Genomic DNA, 15,651 nt, shown 5'->3' with positions numbered 1-15,651 from the left:
AACAACAGGTGCAATACGTGTGTACCCCTGAAAACCACATTCAACATGTTCACAAAGCTGTTCCAGAAACCACTGAGGAAACAGAATGCAACCAACTGCAAACTGTGGCACACATTGGAAAAAACAATGCCTTTCATCTGGGCTCCGATTTCATACTTATGTCATTCCACTAACTGGTATGGGAGGTTGAGAATAGCATCCTTGTACAGTTTCAACAAAGCTCAGTTCACAATTCCATAAGCTCCTCAACCATACTGTAATCATCACTGGACACTGTAACCATTCAACAATTAGAAAATTGCACTAGCTTCTATCGAAGTAGTTCCCTTGGCTACCTACCTATACACAGTTGCCAATGTTTCTGGAGGTCTTGGAAGAAGGGAAATTTTCAACTGCGATGCTTGTAAGATCATTTGTCACAGACCTTCGGATATCTGCAATATCTTGATTAAGCTTTCCTTTCAGTTGCCTTTTCACTTGCAGGGGGGGGGGGGGGGGGGGGGGAAGACTACTCCATTCAGCACTCTGACACCCCATATGAGGATCATACTGGTAGCACCAACTTTTATCCCCAGCAATAATGTTGTGGTATCATGCCTGGCTCTACCCAGTAGTTCAGCAGAGATTCTTCGTCTTTCCTCTTTCTGTTTGTCTGTTAGTGTGTGATGGACAAGTTTTTTTATTAAGTTTCCATTTCCATAAATCTTCGCGTAAAATCTTATGACATGCATCACAATTCAAATTAAGTTGTTCTGATACTACACGCACAGTTACATGACAGTCTTCTTGCAATAGCTGCCTTACACACTCCACTTTTGCATCAGTGTGTGCTGTAGATGGGCAACCAGCTCTGGGATCATCTGGCACTAAATCTCTGCTATCACAGAAACTTTTGTGCCACTCGGAAACATACTTCTTGAAACAGTCTTGCCTGCATATGCTTGCTTAATCATTGTCCATGTTTTTCTGAGTTTAAATCAGAACTTAAGGTTCACTCTGCTCCCAAATCACAAGCCACTGTCACCGTAACTAATGTGCCAAAAGCCCAAACAGTGTACTGCTAAGCACAGCCCTACCACCTAGCGAGTTTGTGTGGAACATGGCCAAGGTCATTTGAAGAATGATTACCAAAGTACAAAGGACAACTGCAACAAATATATGTGTTCAGCAAAGTAGATAAGAATGCAGTTGTATTACATCTGAATGAGGAACTTTAAACTTGCAGCATGGCGCAGGAGCATGGAGAGAAACTATGGTTCAAGTTTAAAAGAATAGCTGAGGTCGCTTCAATACATAACATATGCAGTAGAACACTTCATAATGGGAGGGACCCTCCATGGGACACAGTCACTGAAAAACTAATGAAACAGAGGCTATTGCATACTAGGTGTAAAACAAAGCATACGACTATAGATAGAAAGATGCTCAATAAAACATGTATGCCTGTCGAAAGAGCAATGCATGAAGCCTTCAATGACCACTATAGCAGAATACTGTCAAATGATCTTTCACAAAACCCAGAGAAATTCTGGTCGTATGTACAGACTGTTTGTGAACCAATTGTAGTGTCCAGTTCCCAATGAAGGAGACAGGAACTAAAATTGGGGGTAGCAAACCAAAAGCTGAAATGCATAATTACATCTACAAATATTGGTTTACAAAATAAAATCCTGGAGAATTGCCTCAATTTTATCCCCGTGTCACTGAAAAGATGAGTGAAGTGAATGTCAGTGGCATTCAGAAACAGCTGAAACTTTTAAAGCTGAACAAAGTTCCACACCCTGGTGGAATTGCTATCAGATTCTATACTGAATTTGTGGCTGAGTTAATCTCTCTTTCAGCTATAATCTATTGTAGATCCCTCAGACAAAAATCCATGCCCAGTAGTTGGAAAAAAAGCAGACGTCACACACATTTACAAGAAAGGTGGTAGAAGTGATCCACAAAACACCACTCAATATCCTTGAAATTGATTTTTTGTAGATTCTTAGAACATATTCTGAGCTCAGACATAAAGAAGAGAGAATTACCTCCTCCATGCCAAACTGCATTGATTCCAAAAAGATCTATCATGCAAAATGCAACTCACACTTTTCTCACATGACATGATGAAAGCTTTGGATCATGGCAGTCACATAGACGCAGATTTCTTCATTTCAAAAAAGCAAATGACTCAGTACCACATCTATACTTATTGTCAAAAATACAATTATAGGGTTTATTATGCTAAATTTGTGACTGGAGTGAGAACTTTTTGCTAATGAGGGTGCACAGTGTTATCTTGGTTTGAGAGTCATTCTTAGATATACAACAACTTCAGATGTGCCACAGAGAAGAGTGTTTGGACCGTTGCTGTTCATGTTGTGTATTAATGACCTTGCAGACAACATTATTAGTTTGCAGGTGATGTAATTATCTTCATGAAATACTGCCAAAAGAAGCTGCATAAATTTGTAGTCTGATCTTGACAAGATTTCAAAACGGCGCAAAGATTGGTAACTTCCTTTAAACGTTCAGAAATGTAAAATTTTGCACTTCACAAAATGAAAAAACCTAGAATCCTATGACTATAAAATCAATGCGTCACAGTTGGAATCGGCCAACTCATACAAATATCCGGATGCAACACACTATAGGGACATGAAATGAGACAATCAGATAGGCTCATTTGTGGATAAAGCAGGCGACAGACTTCAGTTTACTGGTAGAATACTGGGGAAATGCAATCAGTCTACAAAGGAGATTGCTTATAAATAACCTGTGCAACCCATTTTAGAATATTGCTCAAGGGTGTGGGACCTGTACTGAATAGGACTAACGGGGAATATTGAACATATACAGAGGTGGTCAGCACAAATGGTCACAAGTTTGTCTGACATGTGGCAGAATGTCATAGAGATGCAGAAGAAACTGAACTGGCAGACCCGGAGATAGACATTAACTATCCCGAGGAAGCCTATTTACGAAATTTCAAGAACCTGCTTCAACTGAAGAAATATACTACAAACCTCTATGTATTGTTTGCATAGGTATTGTGGGACAAGATTAGATTAATTATACATGCACAGAGGCCTTTAAACGATCGTTCTTCCCATGTCCCATATGTCGGTTGGGTTGTTCGGGGGAGGAGACGAGACAGCAAGGTCATTGGTCTCATCAGATTAGGGAAGGATGGGGAAGGAAGTCGGCCGTGCCCTTTCAAAGGAACCATCCCGGCATTCGCCTGGAGCAATTTAGGGAAATCACGGAAAACCTAAATCAGGACAGCCTGACACAGGATTGAACCGCCGTCCTATCAAATGCGAGTCTAGTGTGCTAGCCCCTGCGCTACCTTCCTCGGACCCCATATGTGAATGAAAGGGTAAAAGACCCTAGCAACCTGTACAATGGGGATGTTCCTTCTGCCATGAACCTTCACATTGATTTGCAGCGACTAGATGTAGACGTAGGGGAGGTATTTGATGCCAGTAATGCCAGTAATGTAGCAGTTCGATGGAATGAACCATCTGGTTGTGACAATACAGACTCTCAAATGAAGACAATGTGTTGGAATAAACAGTAAGATATCAGCTTGCAAGAAATGTAATGTGATACTTTATGTTTAATGTTTTGCTGCCTGTCATACCAAATAATTTGTTGTTTTTGTTTCTTATTTGTATTTTGTACTCACGTTTAACTTTTTCCTTTCAAGCAAAAATAACCCTTTCATATAAATGGATGTTTTGTTCTCAACAGTAGTTCATGTTACAAATACAGTACAGTATATTCCATGAAAACTAGAAATGTAAGAAAATTGCTTTTCAAGTGTAAATACCTATTTATCAATGTATTTAAAAAAATCCATCATATGAGCACTAATGGGATAATGTGTCATGAACATAGCAATCTGCTTGTAAGAAAGGCAAATTTCATATGGAGACTCACTTGTAAAATTCTATAGGAACGTAATTAATAGACGAGGAGGTAGCTCTCCGAAAACTCTCATTTCAACAATTTCAGAGTATGATTTACATAATGAAAAATTGTAACTGTTACTTATTTTTAGAATGTGTTTTGAGGATTTATTCTCATTTTCAAGAGCATTGGTTTAAGTAAATATTTTCTGTGAGGTCTGTTTGTGTGATTTTCTGCTTCTCTTTAACTGTAGTTGTCTTTTCGAGTTTATACTGCAATCAGAAAATTGGACAAAACCCATGAGTAATTTTTGTCACTATTACACCTTACTATGTAAAACTGACAGCGGAGAAAGAGAAAATTCAGAGACGAGCCGCATTTCGTAACAGGTTTGTTCCACACGAAATTGTCACTAAGATGCTCATACAGTTTCTTCTTGGGTGTGTAAGACACAGCAAAAATTTCAAGAATGCAGTTTCCAAAAAGAGTTAAGTAACAAAAAAAAAATGGTTCAAATGGCTCTGAGCACTATGGGACTCAACTGCTGAGGTCATAAGTCCCCTAGAACTTAGAACTACTTAAACCTAACTAACCTAAGGACAACACACACATCCATGCCAGAGGCAGGATTCGAACCTGCGACCGTAGCAGTCGCGCGGTTCCAGACTGTAGCGCCAGAACCGCTCGGCCACCAGCGGCCGGCAGTTAAGTAACCTATTACTAATCTCGCATCTTAAGCTGACTATGGCAATAACATTAGAGCAATTTGTGAATGGAACAGAAAGAGGCAAAACTAGAGCAGTGCACAATATACTGTACAGTGGCTTGCAGAGTACAACTGTACTCTGAGCAAGCTGATACTAAAGGTCTTACCACATTCCTCTACTTGTTTGAGCCAAGCTTGAAAACAAATACAGCAACAATGTAGAATTATAAAACATAAAATATTTACAACTGACCAAATGAAATACTGTACATGAAATTTCTGAACAAACATATTAAAAAATAAAGATAAAATAAAACAAACAGAAACATTGTATGTCTAATTCATTAGAAATCCTCCATTTCTCATACCTATTTGTAAAGCATAATTTTAGAATGTTTTCAATAACTTTTTTTGTAGCAAAAATACAATGTAGTAAGTGACAGACCTACCAACTTCTCATTATACCCCACCATTTGTATTCTTGATAAACTGTCATTTACTGTTTGCATATTGTAAATATGCTTCCAGTTTCGAGGCTTTTGACTGTCACATAAAGGTGGGGGCAGGACATGCAGCTGTTCCTTCCAATGAGTAGCAACTGTGGCCTTTGGTGTTTGTTCAATATGTTGAACCAGCTCTTCAAGAAACAACCTACATCAAAATAAAGCAAATAAATAAGAAAAGATCAATCACAACATACAATGACACAAAATTAAATGAACTGAATGTTGACAAGTATGATAAAATCCTAAGTAACTTTTCAAAATGTGACTGCCTTATTCGAACAAGCACTCTTCAGACAGTATTATGGAAAGGACAGATTACTGCTCACCTTACAGAAGGATGCTGAGTCACAGACAGGCACAAGAAAGAGACTGCGGAGCCCCCCCTCCCCCTCTCTATGATGTCCTCACAGATAGCGCACACAACTGGATTGGACAAGGTCGGGAAGGAATAACATCCTTTTCAAAGGAATCACCCTAAAACTTTCTTGCCTCAAGTCCAGAATACGGACAGTGCCACCCAGCGCACTTATCCTCTGTAGTTACACAGCTTGGCAAATTGTCAGTTTATTCTTCACGGATACACGATTTCTGTAGGGTCATAGATAGTTGCTTTAAACTGCAACTTCAACTTTTGGTCCTTCGGGGAATGAAGCTTATGACAACGGTGTGACCTGTAGCATAGCCTGTAGTCTAGATTAAGCTGAAAGATCAAAGTTTAGATGCTAGTTGATGAAACCAATGAATATAACAACACACTTGACTACAGTTAATGAACTGATCATGGTATGTTTCTGACCTCAGAGATAAGAGGTTGCCACATTTCACATTAGTTTACATTGTAATTTTGGCTGTACATCATACGCAGCCAAAGTATTTTTACTGTTATGGCAAATATTCTGTAAATGTTTGGGATTCTCTCTGTATTATTAAGGTTACTGTAACCAATATGGCCTATGACCCAATGAGGCCTAATTTCTACTTTCTGACAATTGCAATAGGAATCCAAAAACACTTAATTCTGTGGGCAACCATAACAACCTCGACACATTAGCAATTTCACAATTGTTATGGCCTGTTTGTGAAGGACTGTTGAAAGCAGATGTGTTATTTTTATTTTTGTGTTGTAGTTCTCTACCAGTAAGATTCATCTCTAATTCATACATTCAAATTCTTTTACAAATTTTGTACTGTTCATGATACTTACTATACACTGTATAGCTTTGTACCATTAATAACATTTCTCAATAAATTTAAACTTGTCTACCATTTTATGGCAAATTCTTTTTCATGGAGGGCCTAATGGTGAACTATTGTGACCAGATAGGCCATTCTGGGTATTTACTTTATTGGTTTTTAATACATATATTTTTTAATTTCATGTATTAGGCCTATTCCACAATCTACTGAGAAACAAGACAAAATGGCCAGGATGATTTACTGAAAGCTTTAGATAAAATCAAATGTCTAATTACAAAGCCAAAAAGTAATTTGGTGTAACATGAAAGACCCGTTCACAGACACTTTACATCTGGTTGGGAAATCAAAGCTGAGTTGAAACATAACATCAATCTAAATAAAGAACAGCATGACGATTTATGTTATTGAATTATGCAGCTGGCAGAAAAGTGAGGTTTCCTTTAACACTTAAAATTATAAGGTTATATGTTTGTAGACTTTGCAAGAAAAATAACATTAGGCATGAGTTTTCTGACATTAAAAAATCGCAAGGCAAAAACAGAGAAGAACATTTCTAAAAGTCAATGTTGCAATTTCAAGGAGGACATTGCAAGATCTAGTGACCAAACAGTAAAGAGAGATTTTCAAAAATTAAATCTGATTTTGCTAAATTGACATTTTTCAATAAACAAGGAAACCTACTGCATATGGATGAAAGAAAATCAAATTAATTTTGCACAAAGAGTCAAATGTACTAGCAAAGAGAGGTAGACAGAATAACTATCATTGGCAATGAACATTGTGCACGTGTGATGATCGTTCTCATCCTGTTCGGCAAGTCTCCGTGACCGGCAGTTCTGGCTGACTTTTCTGAAATCTATGCCTTTTCCTAAACCTCTCCAGTCCTCTTCCTTCACCCCTCTTCCTTCCCCCTTCAACCCTTCTCCTAGAAGGAGCCACTGGCTCCGAAAGCTTCCACAAGTATAACCTTCTTTTTTGTGTGTTCTCTTGGTGCCACATTGTGATTAGAATTTTTTATGTATCTGATTACATCATATTGTCTAGTATAAAAGCAATGTGAGCAGCAATTTCTCATGTGATCTTATGCTGATGACTTACCAGCAGACTCCATTTGTTTTATGACTGAATGAACTTCCACAACTACACATGTTTGTTTTTGTTAGAACATTCTGGGCACCATAAAGGAACTGGTCACTGTGTAACAGTTTTTGATGGACATTGTGGAGATTATTGGGAAGTATGACATTGTTTTATAATGCTTAACAAGCACAAACCATGAACTGTAGCTGCTTGATAAGGCAGAGTTTCATTCCCCTGAACATCACTGGGATCAAGTAGTGACGATTTAATGGCACAATCATAGTGAGAGGACATTAACAAAACAACACTTTGGAAAAATCAACGACTATGTGTAAAATAAAGTCTGCATTTAATGAAACAGTACTGTTTCCATACAATCCTAGGCAATTCCTGAAAGTGCATTTGCACAAGGCATTTTCTGAATAATCACATTCTGAAATTTTAGAAATCCTCAGGGCAACAAGTCCATCATCAGAACTGAAAGAACCTTTAGCTTCACAACCTTGACCAGTCAAATGAGTTAGTTAAGGATCCTTTGAAGCCAAGATCATCAGGAGAGTCATTTAGGAAACGGATAGGAGTGTGCTTATTGCCACTGAATACAGCTGACTGACTTAAGTAAATAATTTTAATTGCTCCAAATATTGTTGTTATGTACTCAATTGATTGTATTTGCAACCAGTTAAAATTAACTGCTGTTTCTTCAAAAATAACAAAAAAATTTAACATTGGATGAGTTACATGGAGTACAATTATATTATTATTATTATTATTGTTGTTGTATCATTACTACCATTAATCTTATTAATTCTTTTTTGTGTACACTGCATATACTGTGGTTATGTAGATTACCAGGATTTGATTTGATGATAATTGTTAAGTCAATGCTATAAATATTATCCGTCTGCTGATATCTTGTTAGATATTTACAACCTGCTGTTTACAACCCCCCCTCCCCCCCCCCCACACACACATTCCCATCACACTTCACTTCACTGGGAATGGTACCATTACTGGTCTACAAAACACGTAAGCAATGACACTACCCTAATTTATACTCTTATCTGTGTCTTCAAACAATGAAAAATCCAGCATGGAATGCAACAATATTATGAAATGGGTAAATGCTACTCACCATATAGCAGAGAAGCTGTCATATTCAGACAAACACACACACACACACACACACACACACACACACACACACACACACACACGCGCGTATGTGCAAACTCAATTATCTCACACAGCCTACGACCAGCAGCAGTACTGCATGATTGGAGAGGCAACTGGTTAGGGGTAAGGAGGAGGCTAGGGCAGGGAGGGGGAGAAATGACAGTGTAGGAGTGCGTGATGGTAAAGCATTGCTGGGAGTGTGCTGGGACGAGGTGGGGAGTAGGTCAGCTAGGTGTAGTCATGAGATAAGACGGAAGGCAGGGGAGGGGGGCAGCAGAAAAGTCTGAGAGAAGAAAAAAGACAGGGTTCGTTGGTGGAATGGAGGGCTGTGTAGTGCTGGAATGGGAACAGGGAAGGGGCTAGATGTGTGAGAACAATGACTAACAAAGGTTGGGGCCAGGAGGGTTACAGAAAGATGGGTATTGGTGGGAAGGACCCATATGGCACAGGCTGTGAAGCAGTCACTGAAATGAATAATGTCATGTTGGGTGATGTTGGTAGCAACAGGGTGGTCCAGTTATTTCTTGGCCACAGTTTGTTGATGGGCATTCACAAAGACAGACAGCTTGTTGGTTGTCATGTCCACATAGAACACAGCACAAGGGTTGCAGTTTAGTTTGCAGATCACACAATTGGTTTCAAAGATAGCCCTGCCTTTGTTGGGTGGGTGATGAATGCTTCTCTGTGGCTGCAATGTGAAACTTTGGGAGATGATGGGTGACTGGAAAGATAAGGGACAGGAGATTTGTTTTTGTACAAGGTTGGGAGGATAATTATCGTCTGTAAAGGCTTCAGTGAGAACCTCAGTATATTTCAAGGAGGAACTCTCGTCCTTGCAGATGTGACAGCCACGAGTGGCTAGGTAGAAGGGACTTCTTGGTATGGAATGGGAAGCAGCTGTCGAAGTGGAGGTATTGCCGGTGGTTAGTAGATTTGATATAGACAGAGGTATCGATGTCGCCATCTTTGTGTTGGAGGTCAACATCTAGGAAGGTGGCTTGTTTGTATAAGTAGGCCCAAGTGAAGCGGATGGGGGAGAAGCTGTTGAGGTTCTGGAGGAATGTGGACAGGGTGTCCTCACCCTCAATCCAGATTGCAAAGATGTCATCAGTGAATCTGAATGAGGTGAAGGGTTTAGGATTCTGGGTGTTTTTTAATTGATTTAGAGAAACCATGGGAAATATTAATAAGAATGGCCAACAATGGATCTGTGTCTGTTTCTCCCAAATTAAGTCCACCTGTTCCTCCACACTCAGTACACTGTCAAGATTGCTGCTGCATTTTAATGTGAGTTATGACCATGCACAGGAAATTCCAGTCATCTCAAAGAGATGCTTGCAGTTTAATACATAACTGAACCTTTTTTTAATTATAACATTCAAAACATGAAGAATGAACTTTGCTGTGATTCATCTCATGCTGAGCTCATCTATTATAATGCATTGGCGTTAGCCACAGGAATACCAAACTGCAGCATAAACATCATGGATTACCTGCCTACACATATTTGAAGTGATTTTGAAGTTGAGCATGATGCTATTTGGAGGATTATTCCTTGGATTATATAGCTTGCTATCCTACAACCTTGATTGTTTATTGTGTTTCATCTCCAGTTTCTCCAGCATGAAGCAAACCTTGTTCACGCCAGGAATTTAGAGACTCATTTAACCAAAAAAAAAATTTGCAATGTATCAAATCCAGCAAATATTGTGAACAACATGTACTCCCCATAGCTACCAATGACAGACTTGTCTCTGAAACATACATCAAGAAGTGCTAATGGGGGGAGCTGCAACTGTATTAATTTATACAGACAATTTAGATACTTAAAATTTGTTTAGCTTCTTAGTTCGACACATTTTATGATGGATTCAAACAACAACACACAAAAATGAAAACTTCTGAGCAGTTAAAGGAAAGAGGGAGTGAACAGACCACTGATTTATCCTTAACACAAAGTGTGGAGTGGTAGGTGACTGCATGAAACACAATGCTGACTACAAGGCACTTGACCTTTCCTTCCTAACCTGAAGAAGAATGAGAGTTTGAAATACTATCGAAATTTCTTCAAACATTTTAAGCTGCACTGATGAAGTGGCACAAGTGCATTCCATGTCCAAGTCACTAAGTAGCAGATAAGAGTAAGAATATCCCTGTTTACGGGTAGCCATGTTGCCTGCTTCCAACTGCAAAGTACAAACAGCCACAGGTGAAAACAATTGTCAACTACAGGTGTACAACAACACTGTGGCTTTACCATTTACACATATACAAAATCGTATTACGCATTTGGTTGAGGTAGATACAGCAAGCAGCTGCACCAAGTCCACTGTAACTATAAAAAAACAAGGGTCGTCTTTTGTCACTTCTACTATAACAAGATTTTAAACATGGCTGCAACAGCAACTGTTGAAATTCTTCACGATAAAGGATGACAGCCAAAAATTTTTATCCTGCAACTGTTTTTGGCTGTCATCCTTTATCATGAAGAACTTCTACTATAAATCTGCCAATAAATGCTGATGTATCTATTGTCACAAACTGGCACAGGTACCATGGTGTCTCCAGAAACCTTAAAAGTAATGCTAACTTTCATTATGTAGTAATTTTTTGTAGTTCAGAAAGTTTGTATTTTTTCCTGCAGACCATCAACTTCCTTACCCTGTGTATTCATTGGTCACTTGTGAAAGTATGCAAGGACATAGCACCTATATCTCGGCAACACAAACTGATCTTTATCTATTAGTTGACCACAATAATATTGCACCTGGGAGTGAGGTTGCTTCAGTTGGCTTATGATGAGTTTTTACAATGATATTTCAAGAGGATTTGCTGTACCACTTGATAGCATGTGGACACTTGTCCCAAAAGCATTCACACTGTGACATTTTTCTTACCACAGTACTGTTTTCCTTAACAGCCATGGGAGGGCGTGCAAAATAATATTGTGGTCAGCTAGTACAGCCTAATAACTACCGTCAACAAGCTCAGCACAAGCAAATCTTCATACTTTGACATACAGGGCACCGAAATTTATGTGCTCATGGAGTTTGCTAGAGGAGCTAGGCCATTCATTCACTGAGTGCAAAATTAAAAAAGTAAAGAGGACGGGCCTCTGTATTTGTAGTACACTGCTTCTGAAATATGAAGAATTCTGAGGAAATACTGACATAGACATTTATCCCCCTTAATACATAAGAATGTTTTTGCAGTATAAAGGACACATGCACTGTGGGTTTCACTCTTATTTGCAACCATGTGTTGTATGATGTAAATGAGACACAGCAGGTATTTTATATCCCAAAAAACACTCTAGCCTTACTGTACCATGTGCTGATTTAACTGAGAGCAGGGAACAGAGTAGTAGCTGACCCTAAATACTGGTCATTCGTATACCTGCAATGTAACAATGTTGTAGCGTGAATTATTATATGCGGAAAAAGAGAGAGAAGAGAAAGCAGACATTAAATGAAGCCTTTGATACTGTTTTGCCAATTCACAACCTGTCACTTTTCAACCTACCCTAGACCTTGGGCTAGACTACAGAACTGGATGTCACCACAAGTGAGATAATTAGGACTAACATTGATTGGCTTTGCCAATTCACAACCAAATAGTTGCCTTTCAACATACCTTACACTTTGGGCTACACTATGTATCAATCTGTCGCCACAATCTACTTTCCAAAAAATAATACACAAGGGAAGCAAAAATTCTGTCAGTATTTTGTCGTCTTCTTTTTGTGCGCACAACTCGTAACATCACAACACGATTACATCGTGGGATGAAGTCAACATCTTATGTCAGCATGTTCAGTTTAACTGAATGTTGACAATAGTTATTTTGCTTGTACAGCTTTTTTTATGTAGGTCAAGGTGAGATCGATCTGTAGCACAGTCCATGCTCCAGATTGCAATGGAAGGCAATGAATGTAACATGAAATCTTGAGAAATGTGGTGCCATAGCTATATCTTTAAAAAAAATTAATGATGCAATGAGAACTGTATAAGTATACACTGGATGAAGACCACCGTAACATTGACCCGTACAGAAAGTATATTTATTGCTATACCAACACCATTTAAAATCACCTGAATAGTAGCAATAATATTTTCCTTAAGACTAACATAATGTTTAGGTTCTGAAGTACTGAATGTGTCCGTAGCTCCATAAACTGCATTCCCAGGACCTTTTTAAGTGTTTTATATTCTGGGAGATTAGACTAAAAACACTTTCCTCACAATTTGGTTCACTACACCTAAATAATATGAACTGCCTAGAGGAAGCCCTTATGTTTTATCTGTTACACTTTGTAGTTAAATCGTCAGTTATTTTTACCCTTAGTATTGTGTTACACAGTTATCCAGTTTATTATCATATTGTTACCAAGCGTACACTCTTTCCCATAGTAAAGAATATTGTATTAAACTGAAATTGGTCCCTAGAAAAACTGAAATGCATTATTCAATATCATCATACTGCTGAACAGTGCCCCATCCCCAGGTTACAATCATGTGAATAGGAAGAGCCATTCTTCACAGTTACTTAGTTTTTAAAGATGTTGCTGCCACATTCATACAGTGATGGGTGGGGTAGAACCACCAGAACGTGCAGACAGAATGTACATAAGAAACATGCATGAATTTCTGTAGAATTTTAGCTCCATTTGTAACTTGGTGTATGTACTACAGCCATTTTCATGAGGGACATTGCCTTTGAAACTGACTATCAAATGTTTTCATTCAAATGTGCTTACAGTTCCGATGCAGGATTTTGAGGTGTTGTCAGTTTGCAATCAGTTAAATATGTCTACTGTTTGTAAATATAGTGGCTAAAAAAAGAAATTCTGTTCCCATTTCCTTATAGGTTCAATGTTACATCGAAACATTATTAGCTAATCTTGCTGTCTGCTGAAAACATCTGATCAAATATATTTGAAAATCAACTGACTCACTCTATTTCTTACCTTCCAATTTGGAGGGTCGGTTCCGTGGCATATACAACCCCAGCAAATCCTGTGCCTTCAGTAATAAAAGGGAGAGCTAACATACATAAATAATTTGATATAAGTATAACATCAACTTCAGCAAAATCTACAATCTTCGGTTGTGGTGGGAAAAATTCCGGTGCAGAGTCCACAAAAACTCTTCCACAACATTCTTTCAGTTCCTGGAATGGAAACAAAGTTATGAGAGTCCTGGATTAATTCATACACGCAACAGATCTAAAGAGAGAAAACAACAGAAGATACGTACTCCCTCCAACTGCGGATCGGACACATCTCTTGGCATCCATCCTGGTAAATTACTTAGCCTTGCACTCGGTACTAATGGCAAAGGTAAAAAATTAAGAACTGTCTGAGCTGACAAGCCACAGTCCAGCATTAATGTGATTTCCTTGAACCTCAATATATGGCAAGGCTTGTTAGGATCGCTGCTCAAGCAATACTGGAAAATAGTAAATAATCTACTTTACACTAGAGCACTAAAATTTCTACATGTTATTTAAAAAATTTCTACATAATATTTAATTAATCAGAATAAAAAACATTAATTCGACACCCACCCAGTTCTGGGCAAAAATTATGACACAAATATAACTTATATGTTATTCCAACACTGATAAATGTTAACACTCACAAGCTTCATTTTCAGTAGCTGTCACAAATTGCAGTTGTTTTTTCAACGTTTAAAGTCTGCATGGTTTGTACGACACATCCTGACCGCTAAACCAATCCAACAAACAGTACTTTCCACTACATCTTTTCTCACACACACACGCACACAACACCAAATATTTCACAACTCGCGGTCGGCGGTATTTACATGACAACAGTGGTAAAGACTGAAGTATTGAGCTCCCTGAGTGTAGCCGCCAGAAGAGATCATCTTTACCACTACAGTACAGAGCTCACTGGTCACACAAGAAACTGAATACTTGCGCAAGTATACCTGCGCAAGAATGGTTGAGGGTGTGTTTACTGCACACAACGTTCTTTCTGCGCAAGAAAGTTTGAGCATGTAACATCTGCCCAGAGATAGTAGCGCGTCGTCAGCAGTTTTGCGCAGAAATGAGATATACCGTACGCCAAAACTGGAAGTTGGAACGGAGGTTTGGACAACATTGCTTAAATGTATGGGCTACAGCCACACCTACGCAAACAGATAGTAGCGTGTAGACAGGCGATCGCCACAAATCTAACGAGCAAACTGTGACCGAGTCAGCTGCTCGATCAATATAGCGTTTGTCGTCCATGGGCATATAGCTAATTGTAAACTGGTTGGTACATGTTAGCGCTTTCGGGAGTTCATTGCTAAATTTACTGGAATATATAGGACTCACATACACTCGCAGAAAGTTAATACCAGGAATTACAACGATCGAGATAAGAAGGCAATGGCTTCTAATTCATTAACAGAGAGAATAACAGCAATTGATCCTACGGCAAATGGGAATACTGTATTTAAAACTATCATTGCAGACTTAACTAACATTAATAGTTACACATCCTTTGCGTTTTGTAATTTCTCTCAATAAATTTACCAGCGCAGGGGTTGTCAGCACACATTCCATCAGTACTGTACAATGCCATACTCTATTGAGGCAATGTAGACAAAATAAAAAAAAAATGTTTATTCTACAGAAGAAATTGCTCAGAACATTGTATTAAGTTGATGGAGGACCGTGGTTCCAGTACACAAAGGTGGTGTCAAACATGTACTATTTATCGGCTTATTCTCCAATTCCATTTCTTTCAAAAATATTTTAGAGGCTAGTGTACTGCACGCTGTGTAAAACCTAACACAAGATGAGTTACTGACACACTCCTGGCTTAGTTGCCACAGAGGATTCTCCCTAGAAGGAGCAATATTTAGTTTTTAAAATAAATTCTAGATGAGCTGAACTGTAGAAAATATCCCACGGAGATTTCTGAAATTTTGCCAACGCTTCTGACTGGGTAAAACATATCACATTAGTGAGAAAACTTCCACTCTATGGCATCAACGAATAATTGCTTGCTTGACTAGAATCTTACTTACACAACAGAAAAAAGGAGTTGCCCTATCAGGTACCAGTGAAACAATAAAATGA

At 38.6% G+C, this 15,651-nt stretch overlaps 1 protein-coding gene across 1 annotated transcript in view; it reads right to left on the bottom strand.

The window, feature by feature from the left end:
- LOC126263569 (integrator complex subunit 9) overlaps nt 1-14,450 on the bottom strand; it is a 100,957-nt gene extending 86,507 nt beyond the window's left edge. The window contains exons 1-4 of the mRNA XM_049960665.1: nt 14,199-14,450; nt 13,815-14,006; nt 13,526-13,728; nt 5,050-5,251 (exon numbers count right to left, since the gene is read on the bottom strand). Coding sequence (XP_049816622.1) covers nt 5,050-5,251; nt 13,526-13,728; nt 13,815-14,006; nt 14,199-14,207 — 606 coding nt within the window. The 5' untranslated portion in view covers nt 14,208-14,450. The remainder of the gene's footprint in view (nt 1-5,049; nt 5,252-13,525; nt 13,729-13,814; nt 14,007-14,198) is intronic.
- Nucleotides 14,451-15,651: the final 1,201 nt, after the last annotated feature.

The sequence above is a fragment of the Schistocerca nitens genome, chromosome 1 (genome assembly GCF_023898315.1).
Source record: "Schistocerca nitens isolate TAMUIC-IGC-003100 chromosome 1, iqSchNite1.1, whole genome shotgun sequence".
In the NCBI taxonomy this organism is placed as follows: Eukaryota; Metazoa; Arthropoda; class Insecta; order Orthoptera; family Acrididae; genus Schistocerca; species Schistocerca nitens.
This window is presented reverse-complemented; position numbering and strand designations above follow the sequence as displayed.